This window comes from Mirounga angustirostris, unplaced genomic scaffold (genome assembly GCF_029215605.1).
Source record: "Mirounga angustirostris isolate CCGP_5_RB_7025 unplaced genomic scaffold, mMirAng1.0.hap1 SCAF_9, whole genome shotgun sequence".
In the NCBI taxonomy this organism is placed as follows: Eukaryota; Metazoa; Chordata; class Mammalia; order Carnivora; family Phocidae; genus Mirounga; species Mirounga angustirostris.
Window position 1 is genome coordinate 46641122 of NW_026991717.1, and position 20704 is coordinate 46661825.

Sequence of the window (20704 nt, forward strand, 5' to 3'; positions counted from 1 at the left end):
AAACTTAAAACTTCTAGAAAAAGAGAAACTTTTGTCACTTTGGCATAGGCAACAGTTTTTTAGGATACAAAAATATCCAATAAAATTTAATCAACTCGACTCTGTCAAATTAAAATCTCAAAAGACACAGTTAAGAAAATGTAAAAAGTCAATCAAAAACTAATGATGTAATGTATGGTGATTAACATAACATAATAAAAAAAAAATGAAAAAAAAAAAAAAAGAAAATGTAAAAAGCCAGAGACTGTGCAAAAATGTCAGCAGTACATCTGACAAAAACTTCTCCAGAACATACAAAGAACTATTTTAACTTAAAAAAAATGCATGAGCTCCAGTTAAAAAATGGGCAAAGCATTTGAAGAGATATTAAAAAATATTTTGGATTTTGGGGTAGAGAAATACTTTGAATATGACATAAAATCTTTTAACTGTAAAAAATTTGATATATTTCACTCTATGAAAATTAAGAGTAAAAGACACCTTAAAGCGAAGACAGTTATAAACTTTGAGACAGTATTCACAATACATAAAACTAATAAGGAATTGTTTTCAAGAAATAGAGTAATCCTTTTCCTGCTTAGAACAGCTAATAAAAACCAACCTGGCCTCAAAATATAAAATTTTCTTTTGTTTAAAAGATTTTATTTATTTGAGAGAGAGCAGGGAGCCCGACGTGGGGCTCAATCCCAGGACCCTAGGATCATGACCTGAGCCAAAGGCAGACGCTTAACCAACTGAGCCACCCAGGCGCCCCATAAATCTTTTAAATATAAATATTTAAAAGTACCTATGTGTATGTTTATATGTGTGTCTGCATGTGCATGTTTGTGTGTGCGTTTGGAGGCATTGGAGAGAGAACAAGGCTGTGAGGAATTATGGGGCTGGATCTTAGGAAAATATGAGAATGCCTAGACAAGTGAGCATGGCCTTTGGGGCATCTTTTCTCCAGGTGTATTTTCTAGTTCCCGATAAGGTAGCTGAGAGACTGAGAAGCTGAGTAGAACTCTGCAGATTCTTGAGGCTAAGGATAAAAATAGTACTTATGGCCTTCTCAGAAGGGCTTTAGGTTGGGATCTTGAAGGGCTACTCCCTGGGAGTAAGGGTGAGTCAAAAAATGTCCTACCTCCTTCTGTCACAGGGATTAAAATTCTGTATCACAGCTGCTTAATGTCTAATTAGAGTAAGGTGATCTAGGATTACTAGTGCATCAAGCCTAACTGATTTCCAGAAGAAAAAATAAATCTTGTCTTGAGAAAGGTATCATCACCTGAAGCCTAAAATTGTATCTGAGGTTTTTCAATTACGTTGTCTGGCACTCAGTTAAAAATAATAAGCATATGAACAAACAAGACAACATGATGGAAGAACAAGAGGAGAAAACTATTGTATATTAAACATCAGTGATACAAGAATAAATGACACAGAGTATACACCCTCAGAGAGCTTACATTCTAGCTGGGATGCCAGACATGTAAACAACCTAAAGTTTTCCAGATAATGAAATGATCAGATACAGACTTCAACATGGTCAAGTACATAAAGATGGAATTTAAAATTACAGCAGAAAACTGAGAATGAAAAAAAAAGAGCCTGATGAAAATTCTAGAATTGAAAAGTATAACAGCAGAAATTAAGAATTTGATGGGTTTAGAGCTGGATGGTATATCATAAGAAAACAGTGAACCACTAAGAAACAAAAGGATAGAAAAATACAAAAAAGATATAAGAGATAAGGGATTCCTTAAAAAGGTCTAGCATATGTATAATTGATATCTCGGGGGGGGGAAAAAGTGAGAGTGAAATAGGGACAGATATGGCAGAAAGTCTTCCAAATATGATAGAGGGTATCAACAAATTTGGTAAACCCTGCAATTAGAGTAGGATAAATACTTTCCAATGAAAGTAACACCCTAGCATATTATTAGAAAAGTCTAAAAACCAAAAGATACATACTCTTAAAAGCAACCAATAATAAAAGTCCAGTCACCTTCAAAGAAGCAACAGTTGAAATGACAGCTCATTTTTCATTGGAGACTGTTGAAAACAGAAGACAGTGCAGTGTGCTGAAACTGAGTAATTGCCATCCTAGAATGCTGTACTCAGTGAATAGATAAAGGTAAAATGAAGGCAGTAACTGAGAGAACAAACATGGAGTTGTCAAGGGAGAAGGAAAGTATAAAATGTGAGTGTAAATTTGGAATTGTGGCTTAAAATCTAATTTAATTTGAATTCTCCGTTACTGTGTCATCAAAATTCACTTAAAATGGAGCTCTTAGATGTCAGCAAATGTTTAAGTGCTTGGGTTCAATAGCAGTGCTAATTCTTTAAACAAATACATACTGAATATCTACTGTTTGCCTGCCAAGTCTGTGTTAGGTGATAGCAGTGTATCGAGAAGCAAACACAGAGGTAGTTTCTTCTTTCTGGAGCTCATATTCTAGTGGTTGAAGTAATGATGGTGGGCTAGGGACAGAAATTAAACCAATCACCACATAATAAACTAAAGTCACACTATGTAAGGGACATGGGAATATGGTTCCGTGAGGTGGTATGATGGATAAATTGACCTTTGCTAAGTCTGAAGAGAGAAGTTAGCTAGGTCAGGAGAGACAATGGTAGTGTGTGCAGAGACTGTGTCAGGAGACAGACGATGCTGGAGGATTGGAAAGAAGGCCTGTTTAGTGTAGCACAGAGAGCAAGAGTTGAGTTCTGTGGTAGATAGTCTCTCTCTTTGAAATAATATAGAATGAGAAGAAACTGGGCAGGTAAGCAGAAACTGCAATGCTGATTTGGTGGCACATGTAAAGGATTTAGGGCTTTATCCTTAGAGCAGGAGGAAGCCTTGAGATCTATTGTACAGGTGGGTAATATTTGCAAATTTGCATTTTGAAAAGATTGCATACAGTATGGAGAATAGAGTGAAGGCCAGTAGTGGATATGGATGGATTACATTGCTATTATTGCAGTATTCTAGGTAGTAAGTGATGGTAGCTTGGGCTGATGTGCGGGTGCCAGAGTTAATGGGCATATTCCCTAGGTATTTAGGGGATCGATCTGACAGGGCTGGGTAATAGATTGAGTATTAGAGGGAGATAGAAGACGATATCAAAGTACTATAAACAACTATAAGACTTGCTTTATATTTAAATGATTACACATATTAAAAGGTGGGTTTTGAAAATGTTTAAAAGTGAAAGAATTGCTTGAATAAATTACAGATCATCTATACAGTGGAATGTTATGAGGCTGAAAGCGAGGTTTATGAAGAATTTTTAACGGTGTGGGGGAATACCTGTGGTGTTCCATAATAAAATAGTATGTGAAAGTCTACATAATGTGCGTTCTTAGCTATGTAAATTTATAATAATAGTGAAGCATACTAATTATCAGAAATGACTTTTTTTGACATATAGACACCTCAAGAAGAACATGCTGTTAATGGTCCAGAACACCTGAGGAAAAAACGTACAACTTCAGCTGAAAGAAATACTTGTCAGCTTTATATTCAGACTGATCATCTGTTCTTTAAATATTATGGAACACGAGAAGCTGTGATTGCCCAGGTATTTATAATTTTGCTACTATTTTAGGAGTTCTCATACTGTTTCATTACACCTCTATTTTCCTCTAAGAATTAAAGTTAAGGCATATCCCTTTTTTGAAAAAAACAAAACCATATTTTCAATAATTATAAAATATGTAGGATAAGTACACAGATGACTAAAAGACCAGGTAGGATATTTTAGAATTTATTTGACAGAGAGGGAGAGAGAGAGAGCACAAACAGGGAGTGGCAGGCAGAGGGAGAGGGAGAAGCAGGTTCCCCGCAGAGAAGGGGAGCCTGATGTGGGACTCAATCCCAGGACCCTGGGAGCATGACCTGAGCCGAAGGCAGACGCTTAACCAACTGAGCCACCCAGGTGCCCTAGAATTTAGCAAATCTTAATGTATCTTATTTATATTTGCATTACTTCCTCTCTCTCATCACCATCTAGAATAAATCTTTGTAAATTTATAGGGACCTTTTCTGTTTTTCACCGTTGTATCCCCAGCACCTAAAACAGTGCCTAGTATATAATAAGTGGTCAACAAAACTTAAAGATCTTGTGTACTAGTGCATCAATAGAAAGACTAAAGTCAGAGAATGACTGAATATCCTGACATTATCAGGGAAGTTTTTTGTTTTTGTTTTTTTTGGAGGGAGAGAGTACGAGAGAGCGGGAGTGGGGCACGGGAGTGGGCAGAGGGAGAGAGCGAATCCCAAGCAGGCTCCACGCCCAGGGCAGAGCCTGATGTGGGGGCCCGATCCCACGACCCCGAGATTATGACCAGAGCTAAAATCAAGAGTCAGACACTTAACCCACTGAGCCACCCAGGCACCCCTATCAGGGAAGTTCTTACAGGAGATGTTTGAACTGAATCTGATGGATAAAGATACTCTAAGCATAAGGAAATAGCATGTGAAAAGGCATGGAGGTCTGACATTGCAAGATTGATTGAGGAAACAAATTTTTATATGATTGAAGTAAGAGTGATGTTTGTTTCTGGCTGGAGAAGAGTCTGGAAAAGGTACAGAATCTTCCCTCTTAGCCCCAGCTCACTAATCTATTTCATCTTTTCATCCAGTATATGATGTAGACATTTTAAAATTTGAGTGTGGTGGAACATTCTTGATTCAGAAAATGGAAACTCACAGCCTTATTCACATTTTAATATTGCCTCTAAAATGTTCTTCTTTTTTTAAATCTATAGATATCCAGTCATGTTAAAGCGATTGATACGATTTACCAGACTACAGACTTCTCTGGAATCCGTAACATCAGTTTCATGGTGAAACGAATAAGAGTAAGGAATTTCAATAGTTCAGAACTTTAAGAAAGAGAAACAATAAGGACCGTGTTTATAAAAAGAAAAATGCTTTTTACTTCATTTTTATGCATTAATAGTTTAAATTGTTTTGCTGATCGTTTATCTTTACTCTTGGCTTTTACACAACATGCGCAGACGCACACAGAGACACAGGGATACTAGGTTTATCATAAAAATGAAATCTATAGGGCTTTAATCTGGACTGCAAAAGAGGTACTGTCATCCTGTATTCTATCTGATTAACATGCCAGTTAGAAAGCCCTAGTCTCTCAAGAACTACAGATAGAGTACTTGACATTCCGCACGCCTCTTATCATTTCCCAGGTGTTTTTTTTTTTTTTAAGATTTTATTTATTTATTTGAGAGAGAGAGAGCACAAGATGGGGGAGGGTCAGAGGGAAAAGCAGACTCCCCACTAAGCAGGGAGCCCGACACAGGACATGATCCCGGGACTCTGGGATTATGACCTGAGCCGAAGGCAGTTGCTTAACCAACTGAGCCATCCAGGCGCCCTATCATTTCCCAGTTTTTAAAGATTTGCCTTGTGCAGTATTTTTCAGTGTGTGTCCCATTTGGTGCTCTAGAGGAGGGAAGGATAGATAGAATGGTTAAATAAAATTGGAAGTTGGAAAAACACTTAGTACTATGCTCTCTTCTTGTAAATTCATAGTACAGACTAACATATCTCAAATTTTGATAAGTCCTTCAGGAGAGAAACTCATAATTTTCAAAACTAATTTGACCATGGAACCTTTTCTGTATTAATGTCAACTGAGAGTCCAAAGAACTGTAAAAGACATTTTGAGAAATGCTCACCTAGAGCCACAGGTTCACTGATGATTAATTTTAATGTTATAGATTTAAATAAGTAGATATTAAATTACTAACAAAATTGGGTTGTTTGGGCGCCTGGGTGGTGGCTCAGTTGGTTAAGCGACTGCCTTCAGCTCAGGTTATGATCCTGGAGTCCCAGGATCGAGTCCCTCAGCTGGGGGTCTGCTTCTCCCTCTGATCCTCTTCCCTCTCGTGCTCACTGTCTCTCACTCTCTCTCTCAAATAAATAAATAAAATCTTTAAAAAAAAAAAATTGGGTTGTTTAATAAATTTTCCAAATGTGAATTCTTTTTATGTGTATAGGCTTTTAAGAATCTGAATTGAATAAAAAAATAAAATAAAATAAAAAAAAGAATCTGAATTGATAAGCTAGATAAATAGCTTGAGTTTTAAAAAAAAAATCATTTTACAAAAGTATTTGCCATAAGGTTTCTTTATATTTGTGCTCCTAATTTTCTTAAAATATGATTGACTAATTCATAGTTTTTGTTCATGCATGTTATATATTTAATAGCATAGTTAAAGATGGTCCTTAGTAATATGATTAAATGTTAAATTGGAGTTTAAGGTGAAATGTGGTTTGTAGATAAACAATGTAAGAATTGTTCATAATCAGTTGCTTTCATGTATTTTGAGAGTAACTGAAGTCCTTAAATAAGCAAGTAAAAGTGATAATAATTATTGTTTAGTTGGCAAAGCAATAAAATGCAAGCTAGTGAAAAGTAAAGAATACCAGAACAAATTATAGTGAAGCATTTTTTTTTTTTTAGTACAATGATTTGCACTATGAAGAAATGCATGTATATGAATAGATAGTGTGGCATTTGGTTGTTTTCAAGCTTTTAACTAAATCTCATCTGAAGATTCCTTCTGACCCATTAATTTGAAATTTATATCAGTAAACATTTAAATATTATCTCATTTTTAATATAGGTAACTACAACTTAGATACAATTTTTATTTGTAGCCAATATTTAAAAAATCTCAAGGAATTTAATTTCACTATTTAGTGGGAAAAAGCCATCTATAGCATGTCTCTAAGCATGGGCTATTTATAATATATAGTGTGATTGCTTTTGGATTTTTTTGTGTTAGATGACCATTACTGATTGTTTTTAGTTGTTAATAGATAAACCATAAATCTGTCCTTAAGCAGTTGCCCGCAGTAGTGTTTTTGCGATCCTGCTTCTGAGCCTCTTGGTTTTACTGAAGGGTGTGGAACCTAGAAAGACCTGCAGTTCTCATTTTATCAACTGTTATATCCTCCCTTTACTACTAACATTTTCAATAGACTGAGGACTGCCTTCTAAAAAAATGTTTACTTTCATGCATATCCCTTTTTATTCTGTATCAACAGTTGTATATGTAATTTTCTGACTTACTTGGGCAAAGCCAAATTGTTCTAGAACTTCAGAGGACAGGCAGGGGTCTCTGAAAGGAGGCAGAGGCTAATAAATGAAGTTTCTGTTTAGTAGAACAAGTAGAATCAGTTCAGTAGAACTGATTATTCTTCAGATTGTGAAGGAGGAACCTGCACTTAGGAGTACAGTAGCTAAGTATCAAAAGAAACATTCTGGAGGAACTGAGCTTGATACAGTGAGAGAAGAGAATGGGGAGTAAAAAAAAAAATTCTTGCCCACGTTCAGGGAAAAAAATTGAACTTGCATTTTGTTGGGCTTGACTCCTATGATTTTAGGCAAGCAGAACCAAGGAAATGATTTGGCTGTTGAATTGACGGTCTTGGGTTTGATATCAATTTCATGTTCTAGTAATTAGCTAAAATTTAGGGGTTTATATCCTTATACTTTCCACCATGTGCAGGAGATTAGTACTGAAAGAGACTTGCTCACATGATTAAATTTGAGAAACTGTACTTCCTTTATTAGAAGTTTTGAAAGCAGAACTTGTTTTTCCATCCTAAGTGTTCATTGTTTAGAAATTCGGTCAATACTTGCCCAGAAATTTTTAACATACTCAATTTTAATTCTCCTACTCAGCCTTTCTTTTTTCCTTTTTTTCTTTTTTTTCTTTTTGGTTTCTATGAGCAGCTCAGGGATGGGGGCAGTGGGAACAGTTGTAGAAGCCTTAATTCAGGCCTGATTTCCCTTGGGTTCCAAGCATATTGTCCAGGCGGATGCAGAAGGTGAGCAAAGACTTTACACATAGGCCCTGCTAACATTAATTGCCTATTTAAATAGTTGTCTTGGATTTTAGATCAACACAACTGCTGATGAAAAGGACTCTACAAATCCCTTCCGTTTCCCAAATATTGGTGTGGAGAAGTTTCTGGAATTGAATTCTGAGCAGAATCATGATGACTACTGTTTGGCCTATGTCTTCACAGACCGAGATTTTGATGATGGTGTTCTTGGTCTGGCTTGGGTTGGAGCACCTTCAGGTAGTTTATCCAACTATGTCTTGGCTTAATACTTGAAACAAGCAATTTTCAGGGCACATTGAATTTTATAAAAGTATAGTAGGAAACTGATGCCTGTACAGTATCTTAATTTAAAGAGCTTGAGTTAGGCAAGAGTCATAAGCATAGTGTAAGTAGAAAAATAGGTGGAGTAGCTTTTTATTTTGAAATGAGTACTAACAGGGAGATAGCCTGACATTTGTTACATTCTGTGGCTGAAATAATTTCATGAGGAAAAAGTGGTACTTATTTCTGAAAACAAAAATGAAATACTAATTTTTTCATAGAAGTTAATGTTATTAATTAAAAAAAATATTTTTCTGGGAAAGAGGTCCTTAGAATTAAAAGGGGAAAACTATGTTCTTGCTTCTGTTCTGCAATGAGATAGAGAGCAGAGAAACCCCAGTCAGAAGCAGTAGGTAGAAAAGAAAGACTGCCCTTATTATTATTTTTATTTATAGCCTTTATTTTAACAAAAGGTAAGTGTTGCCTGAAAAGAGATGGAAGCAGGAGGCCCCAGTACCCCCAGCTCCACTAACCTCACCACCTGGGCCCAAACTCTGCTGGGGTCTTTGCCTTAGCCATGGAAACTGTTGTCACTAACAAAACTGGGATAGGATAATCCCCTTCCCCTTACAGTGGGGGTAGGGGGACTGTAATTTACAGTCTAATAAATTTAGGAACCTAGTTTAGAGAAACACAAATTTATTAGTTGAAAGATTGGGTAGAAACAATCCCAGACTCTTTGAATATAAATTTTGCCATATAGAGTTTGATCAGTAGTCTTATCTTCTGAGCTATATATGGTAATATCTCTTTCTTCTGATGTATCGTTTCTATCTTTTTAAAAGATAGAATGCTTTATGCAGGGTAAGGGAAGCTTTTCTATTCCTGTTCTTTAATTAGTTTATTGTTTGATCTGTGATGTATATTTTAACATCTTAAGTAGTAGTATATTTTAGCTTTTATATTTCTTGCTTTATTTTTAAAGCCAGCAATGAATATTACTTTCACAATTTTCAAAGCTTCTTTTGTTTTTCGTCCACATTTTCATGATGTCATTAAGGTGCAAATTTATGTCATGAACTATATATCATAGTACAGTATTTTTGGAGTTTTATATTTGTCTCTTATGTTGATCTGTCCTGGTTTTGTGTTACTTGCATTGTCAGCAGATTGTATAATCTCACTCTTTCCTATGATAATTTTACGTTTTATAACTTGTATATTCTGAAATTTCTTTTCCTCTTCTTGAATAAGTTGGATGATTTATTATAAAGTTTATGGTTTCTTCTACTTATTCATTAGTAAGTACTGTGAAAATTCAAGGGTTCATTTGATTCTTTGTTGTAAATTACCATTAGTATACTAAATTACTGTATTTTCAAAGTGTGTTCCTTAACTATAACAACATCAGCATCACCTGGGAACTTGTTAGAAATGCAAATTTATGGACCCCACCCAAGTCTACTGAATCAGAAACTCTAGGTGTAAAGCGCAACAGTCTTTGGTTGAACAAGGCTTCCAGCTGATTCTGATTCACATTCAAGTTTGAGGACTACCATATTCATATTTTTGTCTCTAAGGAAACTTACTCATAGAATGGCTTCTGGGCAAGTGATTGGATGATTTCAAACCAGAAACTGTTTTACATTTTCAGCTTCAGACTTTTGTTCATTAGGAATGTAATGCTCCTGAAAGAGCTTGGTCAGTTTTTTAAAATCTTCAGATAGCCTCATGTCTATAGATGCAAAAATAGACTGTATTTTTAGGATAGTTTTAGATTCACAGAAAAATTGAGCAAATAGTATAGCGAATTCATGTACACCCACCCATACATATTATTAGCAGCTTGTATTAGTATGGTACATTTGTTACAATTAACAAACCTATAGTTTCATTATTGTTAACTGACGTTCGTAGTTGATTCAGATTTTTTAGTTTTTACCTAAGGTCTCTTTTGTTCTAGGATCTCATCCAAGATACCACATTACATTTAGTTATCATGTCTCTTTAATCTTTTCTTGACTATTAGAGTTTCTTAGACTTTTTGCTTTTGATGATTCTTGACAATTTTGAGGAGTACTGGTCAAGTATCTTGTGGGATGCCCCTCTGTTGCAGTCTCTTTGATGTTTTTCTCATGATTAAATTAGGGTAATGGGTTTGGAGGACAATTAGCCTTTATATCTAGTTATTTTGAAATTTGGGCCACCATTTGTGGTGCTGCTCATTTTACTGAACAGCAGCGGGCAAAGTTCTCGACTGAAAGTTGGACATATGACTTGTATTTTTGTCATAGGTTCTTCATCTGATACCCTCTTCCTTTACTCTATGTTAAACCCCCAACTCCAGTTCTTAGAAGCCTTTTTCTAAGAGCTGTTGGGAAAGGGCTAGGGAGAGACAGAAGAATGGGGACCAGAGTGGAAAAGAGAAGGGATCTTTGTTCTTTTTTTTTCCCCCCAATATTTTATTTGAGAGAGAGAGAGCCCAAGAAAGAGCAGAGAGCACAAGCAGGGAGGTGGGGAGTGGGGCAGAAGCAGACTCCTCACTGAGCAGGGAGCCCAATGTGGGACTCCATCCCAGGACCCTGGGATCATGACCTGAGCCGAAGGTAGATGCTTAACCAACTGTGAGCCACCCAGGCACCCTGATCTTTGTTCTTTTGAGCCAGCTTTTTCTAGTATAGGGTACCTGCCTTAACATGACATTGATGGTTTTCTCCTCTTCCCTTTGCCCTTTGACTACCTGAACTGAGTTTTACATTTGATTCACATTGTGTTTTTTAAAAAGATTTTTATTTATTTATTAGAGAGAGAGTACACAAGCGGGGTGAGGGGCAAAGAGAGAGGGAGCTTGAGCTGAGCATGGGGCTCGATCCCAGGACCCTGAGATCATGACCTGAGCCTAAGGCAAACGCTTAACCAACTGAGCCACTCAGGGACCCAACATTGTATCTTTTTATAGGGAATAATATATAATTGGTTTTATTGATTATTTCAGTACCCTTCTGAGGTGTAGGTATTATTACCTCCATTCTGCAGATGAAGAAACTTGGATTTAGAGACTTTGTGACTGACCCACAATCACACAGAACCCAGAGTCTAGACCTTTTGACTCTAGGTTCAGTGCATTTGGTAGTTATTCTACTAAGTATTATATACTGTAATATCCTAGCTTTCTCTAAGATGTTTCTGATAAGAAGTTGAAATGTTTCCTGCATCTTAGTAGAGGTTTTGTATTGTTGGAATCCATTTTTTTGGAAGAGGAGTTATAAAAGAATTCTATTCTTTATTTTTTTATTTTTATTTATTTATTTTTAAGATTTTATTTATTTATTTGAGAGAGAATGAGATAGAGAGCATGAGAGGGGGGAGGGTCAGAGGGAGAAGCAGACTCCCTGCTGAGCAAGGAGCCCGATGTGGGACTCGATCCTGGGACTCCAGGATCATGACCTGAGCCGAAGGCAGTCGCTTAACCAACTGAGCCACCCAGGCGCCCCAAGAATTCTACTCTTTAATATTTAGACATCATTTTGGGTAATTGTCATGGCATAATGGGAAGAGCACTGTTTTGGGAGCTAGGAGACTGGGTTCTGTCTGTTCTCTCTAAATTTAGGTAAATCATTTTGCTTCACTGTGTTTATTTTTCATTGTAATTTCTTCTCTCTTTGTCCTTTTTTGAGACCACATTTCTGTTTACAGATCTTAGTAATTTTTGTGGTTATCTGTTTATTAAAAAGTACCATTTCATAGCTGATCTGTTCAGCTTGTGATCTGTTACTGTTTCTTAGTTTTTTCATTTTTATTTGGCCTAATTAATTTTGATTTTGTTGTATTATTTAGCTTAGTTTCATTTAATTCTGCAGATATTTTACTACAAATAGATGGTGGTGTGGAGGGTTTTGTTGTGATGTTAATTTTCACAGAATATTACTCAAATTATTAGCTATAGTCTTCACTGACTCAGTTAAGCTGGGAAAAGCAGTAAAAGTTGAAACATTTGAATAGTAGGTTTCTTGTTTTTAAGTCTTCTTACACTACTTTTCTTATTTAATATCATACTGTAGTTGGGTACTGCCTTGGGTTTCTTTAATCAGGAAAACAGCACCTCCTGCCCAACTCCATAATTAGTGGAAACAATTAGTGAATTGGGCTGGCTTGGATGCTCCCATTTGAAATTATACAGGGATTGGAAGGGAGTCTGATCTTCCAAACAAAGTCATTGTTGATTATGAATCTGACAGGATTTCTTTAAACTTTTCTTTGTATGAGCACAGTTCTGTGTTAAGCAGGTAGCCTCTTATCATTTAATTTAGAGACTGAAGCATTGATTCCTTAACTAAGTCAATTCCTTATATTAGGTAATCTTTTTATTTTACTTCATTTGTGGCACCCTTCCAACATGCCTTTTGAGAGGGGCCATTTTTTTTTTTTTTTTAATAAGGTGCATTCTGTTCATATATTATCCTTCTTAATGTTATCCTAATGAACATAGTCTCAGTTTGGGCAAGCCACTGAGTAAGGCTATCTCTGGAATTCATCTCCATAGTTAATCCTGAACCATTTGGTATTCTTCTGACCATTTGTGGAGAACATTTTTTGAGACATTTCAATTGTTAGCAATAGTCTCTTCTGTTTTTCTTAGTTTAGAAATTTTAGTTTGATTTTACATATTAGGATTTAAGGGCATACAGAGCTCAACTTAGGGTTCTCAAGATAACCCACAGCCTATCAAATTCTTAACATGTTGTTTAAAAGTCTAATTATAAGGCTGGGAGATTTACATCATTAGAATATTACAACAGGACAGTTAATACTGGCATTTTGTGCAGTCTGGATTGTTCCATGCAGGATGTTTAACATCTCTCGTCCCTCCCTATTACTTGTGAATGCCGCTCTCCAGACATGAAAGACAAAGAAATGCCCTAGGACATTTCCTGATAACCTGTCGGGGATTGGAACTATTGTCTGGTTCAAAATTACTGCTCAGATTAATATTGCATGATCAGTATGCTACTGTTAAGTTTTAAGTGTTTAGGCCTGCTCACATCAAAACTGTACTTGTGGACTCTGTCAGGGTATTATATTATCCAGTTTTTCTAATTTGGGGCCTGGGGTGGGGGTCTGTTTTAAAGTTTAGGAGTGATATTCTGTGATTTTAGCTCTCAGGCTGTACTGTAGATAAAAAAAATGTCATTATCCTTCTTTGTTGGTTATTGAGCCATCTATCCATCAGTAATAGCTTTTAACTCAAAATAAAACAATTTTACCCTTCTCATTATTAATCACAATTTGTATTTTGTAATGATGACTACATGTAGTAAAATTTTAAATGTATAATATAAAGCCATACTGAACTTGTGCTGTGGTTTACCTATAGGTATATATGATATCACTGATTGAGTTTCTGGCACATCAGAACTAGTTGCATTGTTTTGTAAAAAATTAAACCATAACTTAGCACTGGGTAATGTATGGAATTGTTGAATCACTATATTGTACACCTGAAACTAATGTAACACTTTATGTTAACTATATTGGAATTAAAAAAAATTAGTGCACTACTGCCAAAAAGAAATTAAACCATAACTTATAAAATTAAATATAGTCTTATTTTTTTCTGTATAATTGAGTTATTTTAACATGTTATTAGTTTGTAACAAATATTAAACTTTTCTGTAAGTGATACACATTAAAACCAAAAGCATTTACTAAGATGTTAAACATGATGTAAAATTACAAAGACTATATTTCAGAAGAGTACATTCAAATTTATGTCTGATCTTCCCTTAAACTGTATAGACCTTAAAAATATAGAAAAATATATTATCAGAGTTTTTAATACATGCTATTTATTTTTTCCTTTTTTTAACTGATAGAGATTTACAGTGTGGAGTCTTTTGTGCTTAATTCAAGTTTGACGTACTGCATTTGACCAATTTGCATATGATAGATCTTCATTAAGGCAGGATATTAATTTACTATTTGTTTAAAACTATTACATACAGAGTGCTTATTCATATCTTTTCTAATTTCTGGAAGTAGTGATACAATTCTTAGGACTCATCTCCAAAAGTAGAAGTTGCATAAGAAAATATATTAAATATTCATAAATCATTTGCTGTCAGTTTTCTTTGTAGAAAAGGTAGTAAGTTCTGAATATCATAAAGGTTCTCCATCTTGTGCTGGTTAAAATCTGCATATGGCTCAGTCTTTCATTTTACTTTTCTGTGGAGGTTGTTATTTTAGCTTCCTAAATCATAACAGTAATTCAAATTTATGTTCAACTTGTGTTAAATTTATTTATGAGAGAGAGAGAGAGAGTGAGAGAGAGCCCAAGAGGGCGGTAGGGTCAGAGGGAGAAGCAGACTGCCCACTGAGTGCGGAGCCTGATGTAGGGCTCGGTCTTGGGATTCTGGGATCATGACCTGAGCCAAAGGCAGACACTTAACTGACTGAGCCACCCAGGTGTGCCTGTTAAATTTACTTTCTAATGTTAAAATGAATGGGTAGCAATTGTAGTGTCATGCCATTCTTGCAAATCTATTTTAAATTGCCTTCTATTATATGCTTTATCAGGGATTATAAACATTAGATTTTTTAATGGCTTAATAACTTGGTTGTAATTTTGCATATAGAAAGCTAATTTGAAATAACTTGATCAGTTCTCAGAATATCCTAAAATTTGATTGTATTTTAATTAAAAAAATCAAAGAGAAACACTTTACATGTGAATGTAAACTAAAGAATTCTCACTAAGAGTCTTTAACAGAGTTATTAAAAGAACTCTGTTCTTCTCAGTACAGTGTACATACAGACAAGGGTTGGTCGGCCAGTTTCTGATTTTCCCATTGTTCTTTTTTAATTTCTTATATTAACTGCCTTTAGATGTACAAGTACTTTCATTTTGGCATTAGGCTATTTTGGAAAGTTACTATCATGGAACAGGTGAACTACAAAGTGATTTAATATGTATAATAGAGGTAGTGTTATAGGTTTTCTTTCACAATTTGAAAGTATTCTCAAGACACATTGGAAAATCATAATTCAGCTTTTTGAACTTATTTTGAAAAAAATTTCAAACCCACTGAAAAGTTGCAGGAATAGTATAGTGAACTCCTGATAGATTAATCAGTCAACATTTTTCCACATTGCTTTCTTCCCCTTCCATACATCTTCTATCCTTCCTTTCCTTCCACTCCCCATTTCTTGCCCACTGGACATATTTCCTCCCCCCCCCCCCCGCTTTATTGAAGTATAACTAACAAAATTGTAAGATACCTCAAGTGTACAACATAATGATATGATACTCATGTACATTCTGAAAGGATTCTCCCCATTGAGTTAACACATCTATCACCTCACATATTATTTATTTTTGGTGAGAATGTTTCAGTTTTACTCTCTTTGCAAATTTCATTTTATACAATACAGTGTTATCAACTATAGTCATCATGTTATACATTAGATACTTAGACCTTACTCATTTTATAATTGGAAATTTGTACCCTTTTACAAATCTCTCTCTATCCCCCTACTTCCTTGCCAGCCCCTTGCAACCACTAATGATTTTCTTTTTAAAAAAATATATGTATATTGCCTCTCAAGATAGTGAATCATGTACTCCTGTGCATTACTACTATTATTTGTGGAAGTGACTTTCTCAGAATCTACTTGAGAATATTTTGTTCAACTTTCATTTAAATTAAATGTTTTTTTTTTTCTTTCTTTTTTTTAAGAGAAGGTACAGGCTTTGCTTAAATACGGGTATATTCAAATTTAACAGAAACTTTTGTTTGCTAAATTAATGGGAGCAAAAATTAGGGAATATTTTGCTTATGAAGAACATTTTCTTAAGGGCCTTGTACGAAGTCCTGGGAGTTTCTTTAGGTGTACCATTCAAACTTATTTGAAATGACTTCCTAATCTTGGACAAAAGAAACTTTTGAGTATTTGATATGTGTGGGATATATAAAATGTTTTAATTTAATATATATTAGAAAGTTATTTTGGGGGGTAAATAGATGCTAATTTAGCCATCTTTTGTTCTGAATTAGGAAGCTCTGGAGGAATATGTGAAAAAAGTAAGCTGTATTCAGATGGTAAGAAGAAGTCCTTAAACACTGGAATTATTACTGTTCAGAACTATGGGTCTCATGTACCCCCCAAAGTCTCTCATATTACTTTTGCTCATGAAGTTGGACATAACTTTGGATCTCCAGTAAGTATTGCCTAATTATAAGATTTTTTTAAGTTACTAAATTTTATGTTGAGTGATTTGTTTACATTGAATACAAGTACCTATGGATGTTTAGTTGTTTTTTTTTCTTTAATTGAAGTATAGTTGACTGTTTAGTTTTTATATATTGGAACACAGGAATGTACTTGACACTACTGAAAGGGAGGAAGATAGAATATTTGCAAGTCAAATAAGAAAAGTAAGCATAACAATGCAGGATTCTATGAAGGCAAGGAACTTTTCATTCACTTCTCTGTCTGCTAGTCCTAGAACAGTGCCCACCAGCAGGGGGAAGGGCAGAGGGAGAGGGAGAGAATCTTAAACAGGCTCCACCCACAGTGTGGAGCCCTACCTGGGTCTCAATCTCACGACTCTGAGATTGTGACCTGAGCCGAAATAAAAAATGGGATGCTCAACCAACTGAGCCACCTAGGCTCCCCTCACTTTTCATTGTTTAAAGTACATTTTGAATGTTAGCAAACTGTGGAGTGGTTTTTTTGCTTGGTTTCTGTTAAAGCATTATCAGGGTTTGTTAGATTTGTCTTTCTCTATTGTGGATTGATATTTTAAAATTTTTCAGTGTGATACTCAAAATTTTTCATACTTTAACGTACACAGAAGTTGAGAAAAATAGTGCAATAAATTCTTACATGCCCATTATCTAGAATAGGAGTCAGTAAACTTTTTTTATAAAGAGCCTGCTAATAAACATTCTAAGTTTTGGAGGTAACATTTGGTCTCTGTTGCATATTTTTCTTTGTTGTTTTTACAATCCTTTAAGCATGGAAAACCATTCTTAGCTTAGGCCATATAAAAATGGGCTGTTGGGCTCCCGTTTGCCAACTGCTGATTCAGATTCAACAGTTATCAAGATGTTGCCACATCTCCTTTCTGTGTGTTTCTTTCTTTTTGTAAGGTATTAGAAGCAAATTTATTCACCCTTACATATTTCAGTATATATCCCTAAAAATTTAGACATTTTCTTACATAACCCTAATGTGGTTATGATACCTGACAAAATTAACAATTCTTTGGTGTCATTTAGTACTCAGTCCATCATATTGATTTTCAAGTGACCTAAAGATTGATGCACACAGAAGTACAAAATACTGAAAGATAGTCTCTTTGTGATTTTGGTAGGGCTTATTAAATAACAAATTTGGGAAAATATCATTTGACAACTATGTGCATTAATTTTACTTGTACCATATCACTTGTAAAAATGGAAATTTTCATGAGTTTAGAAAAATATTATATAGTTGGAGCTTAAAATCCTCAAATGCACTTCTCTAATTTTCTCCCAGTTTGTAAAATGGAAGTGCCATCTCACTAAAGTTGCAGGTCCTTCTTCTTCTAAGTCCCTATCAGAAATTGATAGATTATTAATGTTCTTGGATAAACTATTTAAAATGTGTTTAATCTCTCTGCCTCTTGAACTGCTTTTGTGATCTTTTGTTTGTTTTGTTCTTGAGATCAATACTTTTTTTTCTTATTAGAGGTTCAAAACTTTGAAAGCAGTATCTCTTTGCAGCAAATGGACATTATGTGATCTGTTTTATTTATTTATTTATTTGAGAGAGAGCGTGAGCATGAGCGAAGGAGAGGGAGAAGCAGATTCCCCGCTGAGCAGGGAGCCTGACATGGGGCTTGATCCCAAGACCCAAGGATCATGACCTGAGCCAAAGGCAGACGCTTAAGCGACTGAGCCACCCAGGCAACCCACACTATGTGATCTGTTCTTAAAAGAGTAATTGAAATTGTAGAGATGAGCAGAGAACTATTGCTTATGGTTAGTTTGTTTTTTCAAGGGCAAGTAAATGTTCTCTTTTCTCTCTCAGTCCCCTTGATTCCAACCCTTGCTAGGGGAGTTGTAGTACCCTTCAGCTACTCCTCTGTCCTTTAGTCTAGGGCCTCCCCAATTTTTTTCTTCTATTTATATTTTATTTATTTATTTTTTAAAATTAACACATAATGTATTATTGGTTTCAGAGGTACAGGTCTGTGATTCATCAGTCTTATGTAATACCCAGTGCTTATTACATCTCGTGCCCTCCTTAATATCTATCACCCAGTTACCCCATCCCTCTACCCTCCTCCCCTCCAGCAACTCTGTTTGTTTCCTGTGATTAAGAGTCTCTTATGGTTTGTCTTCCTCTCTGATTTTGTCTTGTTTTATTTTTTCCTCTCTTCTCCTATCATCCTCTGTTTTATTTCTTAAATTCCACATATGAGCGAGATCATATGATAATTGTCTTTCTCTGATTGACTTATTTTGCTTAGCATAATACTCTCTAGTTCCATCCATATCATTGCAAGTGGCTAGATTTCATTTCACATCTTTATCCATTCATCTGTCAATGGACATCTGGGCTCTTTCCATAGTTTGGCTATTGTGGACATTGCTGCTATAAACATTGGGGTACAGGTGCCCCTTCGGATCACTACATTTGTATCTTTGGGGTAAATACCCAGTAGTGTAATTGCTGGGTTGTAGGGTAGCTCTATTTTCAACTTTTTGAGGAACCTCCATACTGTTTTCCACAATGGCTGCACCAGTGTGCATTCCCACCAACAGTGTAGGAGGGTTCCCCTTTCTCTGCATCCTCATCAGTATCTGTCATTTCCTGACTTGTTAATTTTTAGCCATTCTGACTGGTGTGAGGTGGTATCTCATTGTGGTTTTTTCTTTTTTCTTTTTAAGATTTTATTTATGTATTTGACATAGAGCACAAGCAGTGGGAGCGGCAGGCAAAGGGAGAGGGAGAAGCAGGCTCCTTGCTAAGCAAGGAGCCCGATGCGGGGCTCGATCCCAAGACCCTGGGATCATGACCTGAGCTGAAGGCAGCGGCTTAACCAATTGAGCCACCCAGGCGCCCCTCTCATTGTGGTTTTGATTTGTATTTCCCTGATGCCAAGTGATGTAGAGCCTCCCAAATTTTAATATGCATACCAATTACCAAGGGTCTTAAAATACAGATTCCATTTTCTGGGGCGGGGGCAAGTTTCTGCATTTTTTAATTTTTAAGTAGGCTCCAGCTCGGGGCTTGAACTCACGACCCTGAGATCAAGACCTGAGCTGAGATCAAGAGTTGGATGCTTAGCCAGCTGAGCCACCCAGGCGCCCTAGTTTTTACATTTCTGAGACATTCCAAGGTGATGCTGTAGCTGCTCCTGGTCTGCAGACCACACTTGGAGTAGGGAATCTAATCTTTTCTCTTTTCATTTCCTGTCTAATCTGTTCCCTGCCCAGCTGCCAGAAAATTTTTTTTAGTATATTAATTTTATATTACTTACGGCTTTTTGTTTAATGGATAAATTGGTTTACGTTCTTTGCCTACCCTGCTGTCTTTTCCTCTCATACCAGACTACTTTTAATGACTCTACCATGCTCAATCACACCCCATTCCTTTGTGCATGTTGTTCATACTACCATACATATACACAGTAGTGCTTACTGTTAAATTACTTATAAACTAAGAGCAGCCAGAACTATAAATTCCTGAGCCCGTGTCCCTTGACATCTTTATCTGAAATCTGTCTTTATTTCTCCTGTTGTACATTTGTACTATGTTGGTGTTACTTTCTCTCTGAGTGGTACACACTGTCGCTTATATTTATTTATTTTATCCCAAATCTTTATTGTACACCTTTTGTTAACCACTTTATAAGCTTTGTCTTGGGAAGTTGTAATCATAAATGAGACAGGTATCTGTCTCTCATTATGAAAGTTATAATATGTACTTGCTCTTACCAAATTAATCTTTGTCTAGGTTATAGTTCTGATTGTTTTGATCATGTCACTTCAGTTTACAACCTTATTTCCTGTACCTGCTGATATTGCTGATACAGTTTCCTTATCTTAGCATTTAGGGTTTTCCATCTTTTGGGTTTAAGTGTATTTCCAGTGTTAACTGCCCTCTCCTGTCAGATTAAGTTATTTATAGTCCTTTAAAATTTTCCTTTTGCCAGGAAGCCAATTCCTTCCCATCTCTGCCTACTGAAATCTTGATCCATGTTATATAATGTAAATTGATAGAGCCCTTCTGTCAGTCATTTGTCATTATGTATCAAGACCCTTAAAATGTTTGACCTTTTAACTCAAACTCTACCCTTGGGAATCCAACTAAAAGAAAAATGCAGAATCTGTCAAAGATTTATGTGCATTAAAAAAAGTATCCATTGCAGTTTTATTTATTTATAGCAAAAAGTTTTAAACAGCCTAAATGGCCCCACAATACGAAAGTATCCTGGAATGCTCTGCAGTCATTTAAAAATCAGTGTTTGCCTTATACTGTTAAGCTGAAAGAAACCATGTATATAACTACAAGTGGTATAGTTCAAATTTT

General features: G+C 35.6%; 1 protein-coding gene across 4 annotated transcripts in view; it reads left to right on the forward strand.

The window, feature by feature from the left end:
- ADAM10 (ADAM metallopeptidase domain 10) overlaps positions 1–20704 on the forward strand; it is a 135174-nt gene that overhangs the window by 86691 nt on the left and 27779 nt on the right. For all 4 annotated transcript variants that reach the window (XM_045899976.1, XM_064570411.1, XM_054513519.2 and 1 more), the window contains 4 exons: positions 3414–3563; positions 4753–4845; positions 7918–8101; positions 16177–16340. In XM_045899976.1, coding sequence (XP_045755932.1) covers positions 3414–3563; positions 4753–4845; positions 7918–8101; positions 16177–16340 — 591 coding nt within the window. The remainder of the gene's footprint in view (positions 1–3413; positions 3564–4752; positions 4846–7917; positions 8102–16176; positions 16341–20704) is intronic.